Source organism: Glycine soja, chromosome 14, assembly GCF_004193775.1.
Source record: "Glycine soja cultivar W05 chromosome 14, ASM419377v2, whole genome shotgun sequence".
NCBI lineage: Eukaryota > Viridiplantae > Streptophyta > Magnoliopsida > Fabales > Fabaceae > Glycine > Glycine soja.
Genome location: NC_041015.1, coordinates 5,511,926 through 5,519,724, shown reverse-complemented (window position 1 = coordinate 5,519,724; position 7,799 = coordinate 5,511,926). Strand labels below are relative to the sequence as shown.

Below are 7,799 nucleotides of genomic sequence, written 5' to 3'. Positions count from 1 at the left end.
ACAGTCATAATGAAATCACTGTGTAAATATGTGGAAAAGTGATAAATTAGATAATTTAGATAAGTTGATTGTTTCATATGTAACTCAAGCTCTATGTGTGCAGGTTGCTAGCTTGCAAGAGGAGATAGATGCTCTTGGAAGTCTTATGGCAAATTCCACAGTTAGTGTTGTCAATTGTGGCAGTGACCAAGAACCAATGACCTCAAACAATGGAACACAATATAATATTTTGCAGCATGATGCTACAAGAACACAGTATTGTCAGAATAATCTGGCTAATTTTCTTTCGCAAGAAGCTATTAGTGCTACGGTCTTCAAAAGTCTCGACTCACAGATGGATATAGAGCTTCCAAGCGCACACGTGGAAGAACCTTCTTCATTTGGTGATTTCAACTCCAATCCGTTAGAACAGTTCCTATCTGGAATTGACCAAGAGGTGTTCGTGAATCATCCATGGTTCAAGCATAATGCAGACATAAAGAACTAGGAATATTGAAAAAGCTGTGACTAGATCTTTGCGTACCATACTTGCAGGTGCAAGATGATTGCATCAAAATCAACTTTTATGTGACGTTTATTTTTATTTTACAATATGGTAGGTACGTGTGTCATGTTAATGCTACTTTCACAATCATTTGGACTAAAAAATCCCCATTAAATGGTTAACAAATCAACGGACTGAAAAGTGTAAAGCCAGTTGTAAAATTTTGTAACTAAAATGATGGGAGAATCATTACTCAATAACTAATTGCACGTATCTGGTTAAGATTATCTCCAAAGAAATAATCCTTTTTTTTCAAAAGCTCTCTCTCTCTCTCTCTGAAAACTTAAAACGAGCTATTATTTTAAACCAAACACGCACAGCTGCAAGCAATTTTTCTTCCTTTCTTTTTTCTTCTTTTCTCTTAGGGTTGTATAGTTGCTATCTCCGTGAACAAAAAACTTTAGGAGAAGCATCTAACTGCATGTATCATAACTAAACAGCCAACCAAGTGAGAGTTGGCACGCTACCAAGATCAAATGACATTTTTGACATTTTTACAAAACATGTAAAATAATAAATAAATAAAATTATGTAACAAAGTAGAGTAGTTTTAAAAGTATTTACATATCATGATGGATTATTATTGTCATCTAGGATAATAGAAAACATCATCACCTTGAATGACTCATTTAAAGGGAGGTGTCTCTGTTAAGTGGGCTCAAAACTCCATTCAAGGTGCCGTTGTCTGGTATCTTAAGTTGCAAAAACAAACCATGACATATAAATAATTAATTTTAAAATCATTCTACTTTATTACATTTTTCTATTACTTGTTTTGTAAAAGAGTCGGCATTTTTGGATTCTATTTGTAAAAAACTAAATAAACTATTTGCGGCATAGGCTTTTCAATAAATTTATTATTTTTGCTAGTCTTCATCTTACATTTTATCATTTGGTTAATCTATTCATTTTGTCCTTTTAAATATTTTCATTTTTAAGTTTTAATTCTTATATGAGAGTTTTAAATTTTAATCCTTATTCCTTATACTTACATAAAAAGTTCAAGACTGTGTTTGTTTGATAAAATTAACTGAAAAAAATTAGTTGGAAGCTGAAAAATTAATCAAAAAATTAGTTAAAAGTTAAAAAAATAGTTAAAAATGGGAAAGTTAACTGGTATCTCAAAATCAAAAAACTAACGTATTAAATTATAAGTGTTTGGTATAATTAGTTGTTTGAAATAATTGATAAGTGTAAAATGACAGAAAAATAATAAAATTATAAGTTAATTATTTAAAAAAGATAATAAAAAAATTGAATAATGTATTAAGGATAAAAAAACATTTAAAAAACTAGAATTTAAAAACTAACATCTTAAAAATATTATTTCAAATTTTAAAAAATGTTATAAACTAATGCAAAAAAATTCTGAAAGTGTCAAACTATTACAAATCTCTTTGGCGAATTTAAAACTGCATGAAAGATGACATGCAGAAAAATTTCAACAGATTTTTTATTGCCAAAATGTTTTTCTAATGTGTTTTTACAACGGAAAGATTTTTGTGGTAGTATTCACGGCAACACATTCAGTCACACTAACTGTGTTAATTGTAAGGACTCTAGAGCATGGGTAATTCTAAATTAATGTCCTACATACACCGTATACATATCCATATCCTATACTTGTGGTTGTGGGTATATATCAAAAATATTTAAAATAATAATAATTAGGTACTTAATTTGAGTATATATGGCTACTTTCTTTTAGTACGTATCAAATTGATATCGAAATCTCTATGCTATAAAAGAAATAGGCTCATCAATCCTATAAAGGAATTTTTTTTTCCAATGATAATTGATACCGGTACTAAATAAATAATTTGGTACAAGAATAAATAATTTGGTTCATGTTTAGTTTCACAGTGCATAATTGATTCTGTGTTTAAAATTAATTTTAGATAAATTTTGACATGTTTAATTTCATATAAAAAATTTCATAATTAATTATAGTTTGAACTTTGAATAGTTTGTGTTGGATTTAAAATTTTATATTAAATTTTATTTTTAACTTAATTTTATAATAAAAACATTCAAACATAAATCATCTTATTTCAAAATCAATTTGAATTAAAATTAATTGTATAAATCAATTTTATCTATATTAATCCAAACACATACTTAAACTTATCATTCGATTCACTAAAGTCTCAATTTGCTATTCACTCTTTCTCACGTGACTAAGCCACTTCAGGCAAGTTGTTATCAGCTTGTAGTGCTACTTTAATTTTCTCCGTAATACATTGATCATTGACTTTTAGTTTTTATATCATATTCTCATTCACCGAAACATTCTCATATCCACGCCACTCTACCAAACACCAAAAAGAATTAATGTCAACAAAGAGAATATAAAAAGGAAGTGTATGCACATTCTGAATGCGTGAACTTTTCGTAATAAATAATATGAGTTATCGTAATCCAATATAGCAACATTGATGTATAAATGTGATTCTATAGTTTAATCAGCCTCAGATTACAATTCGTATTATTTTATAAGTCTGGTTAATTAGTCTTCTTAACATATTGGTTAAGAAATTAAAAAAATAAATAGTTATTTAAAAGAATATAAAAAAGGTTATAATCAATGTAATTTTATACATCTCAATAATTTCTTTTAATTTATTAATCAATATTTAAGAATATTGATTAGCATTTATTTTATTCTATACATCAATCAACTCGTTGATCACTAAACGATACTCGTGGTATCATCACAAACTTACTAGTTGCAAATTACTTTCAAGGACAATGAAACAAAATTTGTGAATAAAAGGTTATCCAAAGCTACAATTACCAAATTTTATGTCACCGTATACGTCTGCTACATAGATTAATTCATGTCACTGGAGCTATAGTTGTGCGTTAATTGCTGATGTCTAACGTAGAATTTTTCACCCCAATAATAAAAAAAAATCTAAATAATACAATTCAAAATTTATTTACACAAATGATATAAATTACTGTATAAAATAAGAAATGGGTTCTCCGAAAACTAATTTCTCACGTTCTTTTTTTTTTCATGTTGACACTGTAAACTCATTCTCCAGCAACCCATTTTATGTGATTTTTTTTTTTTTCTAAAACGACCTTACTATATGAGTTTTTGGGGAATGATTGTTGTAAGGCCTTTTTTAAACACAGTTTAGAATGTGCTTTTTTCGTTTTTTTAATTTGTTTTTTACTTATTTCAGTTTTTTAAAATAGTTTTCTACTTTTATGTTACATTTAAAAAAAAAACTGTTTATTTTTGTTTTTTTAATTGTTTTCTATTTTGTTTGTTACAGTTTTTTAAAAACTAACTGCATTTTTTTGTTTTAATTTTTTTAGTTCACTAATTTATATTAAATTATAAAAAATATAATTTATCTACAATAGCATTTAAGAAAATTTTATATTTAAGTGATCTAATTATTTTACCTAAATAAATTAAATAAATAAAACATGTTCAATTTTAATAGTTTGCATTGATGTAAAACTATGAGTACTTAAATACGAATTAATCTACAATAATATTTTTTATAAAATTAATCTATAAATAAAATTAGACAATCTTACCGATGTGTTATCTCTCTTAATATTTACTTTCCCGAATCCTTACTACATAAACGATAATTCATAAAATAAAATAACATTACACGCACAAAATAAAAGAAGATTACAAATAAAAAAAGATTACATATAAAATTTGTAAAACATATATAATTAGTACCATAAAAAAGAAACATGAACAATAAAGTCATTGATGAAATACACTTTATGATATGTTCCATGCACGAAACACATATTGTTTGACATGAAATTAATTCTCCTTCAGAAACACCCGTGTCAAGTATTAACAATATATGAGTATACAATGCAAATTTGTGAATACCAAAATTATTGGTAACCTAAAATGCAAAAATATTGCCTTGACAACATTATGCAGTATAATATTCAAATAACATTTGGAGTTAGGAGGAAAGAAACAAAACACAACTACACGTAGAATATACCATTTAGTTCAATAAAAAATAAACTTTATATGACACTGAAAGTAAGAAATTAACAACAAAAGTAAGAAACTTACGTCTCACAAGACTAAGGCAGAACCAAAGTGAATATCCGTCATATATAGGCTAAAATCTTGACCTTTTATGATTGTCCATTTCATAGTGGCATCAATAGTCCCTGTAGGGTTGATAACTGTAAAATTTGAGTTAATTTGATAGTTAATTTTAGCTAAGAATAATTACAATTTCTTTACTTTACTTTTGTTTTTAATGAAATAATGAAAAAATTAATATCTTTGCAATATTTTATCAACAAAAGTCAAAAAGAAAAATATTTTAAGTGTTTTGGAAGAAAATTGATGCAAAAATGTGAAGAAAAAGTAGAAGATTGAGACAGTTCGCTTAACACGCAAGACAAACACAACGCGTCTCCTCGCTTAGCGGCTAGCTCAGGCTTAGCGCGAAAGCATGCACTAAGCGCGAGGTCGCGTGAAAATTAAGTTACCTTAGGCCTATAAAAAGAGTAGGAAGCAAAGGAAAAAATACACCAATCCCAACACTAAAACACCTGAGACACAAACCAAGACACTTAGACTCAGAGCTGTCTAATGAATACATCCTAAGCATGCGTATCTCAAATAAGGGAACCCCTCTACTATGTTCATTATCTCATTCTCTTCCTCTATTCATCCCTCTTATTTTATCCATATCAATTCTTAAAGTGTAAAACCTTTCATGATAATGAGAGGCTAAAACCCCATTATTGGAAACTTAGCAGCTAAATTTCCTTGTAATGTAATCTTTCCTTAATATCTATTTAATGCAATGCCAATTATTATTGTTTCTTTCTTGTGCTTTATTGTTATTATATGGTCTGATCATCCATGCATTTATTTTAGGGGTTATACATTGAAAAATGATAATTTCTAAAGAACTGAGTAAAGGGCATCTAAACAATTCATTGCTAGGGATAGAGTGGCTTTGTTTTGTCTCTGCATACATCTTCAAACTTCTCGCAATTTTATCTCTGCAAAGGGATTTGGGAGAGAATAGATAAATTAGGTTTTTCATCGTATTGAGTATCTTAGTAGATGTGGGTGAAAATTGGAATAGTCTTAAATAGAGAAACACATTAATATTGCATCAAGGTAGTTAGGCATGCTAGGCCCCAACATATTTTAAATTTTGAATTTATCTTTGACTTTTCTTATCTTTTACATTAAAATCTTTGATTTATTTTATCTTCTAATCTCTTATCTTTTATTTTAAATCTTTATCTTATCTCTTACCTCCCTTTATCTTCTATTTTAAATTCCTTATTTCTTGCTTGTTAATTAGATTTGAATTAATCTAAGTACAAACAAAATCCTTGTGGATTCGTCACTCAAACTTCCGAGTACTTTACTAATTGAGACAATTTGGTACACTTGTCAATGAGTCAGCAAGAATCATGAAATTAAAACTCTCATGAATGAATATCCGAAAAATAGCAATGCAAATGTTAGAGAGCGAATTAAAGTCTACTACCTTGAGCGTAACTCTCATGTCGCTAAAACCGTTAAGGATACAAGTTTTGACAATGACGATCGTTAAAGGTACACGATAAAAAAATATAATCAATGGACCCTAACGATATCCCATGAGGTGTGCCATCAGCATTATCAATCCTACAATTATACGAATTCAACAATCAATTAAATGTTTAGGTGTATCAAATACAATAAATGTATTACAGTAGTTGACCTTATGATCAAACGAAATCTAAAGCATATAACCATGAATTTCTGTTAAATTCACGTTGGGCTACTTGATGGCGCGCATTATGAATTCTTGAGTTGAGAGTAGCTTCCTAGATTTTTGACTCATCATGGCAGCTTGTACGATCCCAATGGGACCGGGAATAAGTGTTGTTGAACTGGAGGATGAGAGATTAGAAGAGCGAACAAAGGATGAGAGGTCTTAGTCATCAATGTCGAGAAACTCTCATGGATTATTGTCCATGATGAATGAGACTTTGTGAAAAAATTAAATGGTTTGAAGATGATGAGATAGGGTGAGTATCAGACAAAGTTGTTGAGTTGCATGTAACCCTCTTGCTCTATATATTAAAGGTGGTCTATTATCTTCACATGAATGATACCTGTCAGACCCTAATTCTGTTTGGGTCCAAAAGAAAAAAAGGAAAATAGAAAAAATAAATAAAAAAAGACAAAAAAAAGAAAGCAAATGTGAAAAAAAAAAAGAAAGGCAACGCGTAAGAAAAAAAAACATCATAAAAAATGAAGAAAGAAAGAAAACGTGAGAAAAGAAAGAAAAAAAATGAAGAAAGAAAGGAAATGTAAAAAAAAAGAAAAAATAAAATGTAAAAGGAGAAAAGCACAACATAAAAGTAAAAAGTAAGGTCTCTGAAAGGGAAGGCACAGAGGAGGCACGAATACCAAGAGGAGAAAACGGACCAACCCGATGGTGTCATTTGGTATTTTTGTCAGAAAAGGGAAAGGGGTCTGAAGGTAACTCCTCATTCCCCCATTCTCTCATGATTTCCTCTCCCCTTCTTCTCTTTTTGTATTCTTTCTTCCTCTTGTTTTTTTTTTGTGATGTTGCTTCATTCTGTGATATCTCACCGGTGGGCACCTTAGTCGCTGGCGAGTTTCCTGCAGGTTGAATCACGTTTTTCACTTGTTATTGCATTTTGTTTAGTTTTTTCACACATTCTCCATTCACCTGTGTTTCTTCTTTTTTCTTGTTTTTTTTGCGCCACTATGCCTCCGGCATTGCCTCTGCCAGCATCGCGTTGCAACTGCCCCTATGGCGGCCTCGCATGGGGGGTGGACGCACCACCCTCTATGGTGGTTCCCTAGTTATTGCATCGTTTGGAGGCTAGGTCATTAGGGTTTTTTTCAACCCTTGTGCTTAAATGCGGGTTGGGTCGAGTTTCCCTGACCCGGTTACAACCCAACCAAAAAAAAAATAGAAACAACAATTGATGTTTACACCTACTTTTTAATACATGCACTCTTTTTTTCATTTTGGGCCTAGCCAATTTTGGCAGTTTGTAATAAGACAAAATAACTGTTCACACCACTTTTTTTTCATATAGGCACATTTTTTATGTTTTGGGCCTAGCCCATTGGTGCAGTCCAAAATAAAATAAACACTTTTTACATACACCAGTTTGATTTTGAGCCAACCCATTTCTTTTGTGAAGTCCGAAATAAAATAAAATTGATAGTTGCACTTCTTTCTTTGTATGTGCACCTCTGCCA

At 29.9% G+C, this 7,799-nt stretch overlaps 1 protein-coding gene across 1 annotated transcript; it reads left to right on the top strand.

Annotated features, from left to right (window-relative positions):
• LOC114383452 lies at window positions 1–610 on the top strand. The gene has a single exon (XM_028343134.1). It carries the CDS (start codon window positions 29–31, stop codon window positions 485–487), a length of 459 nt encoding a protein of 152 aa, XP_028198935.1. The 5' UTR covers window positions 1–28; the 3' UTR covers window positions 488–610.
• Window positions 611–7,799: the final 7,189 nt, after the last annotated feature.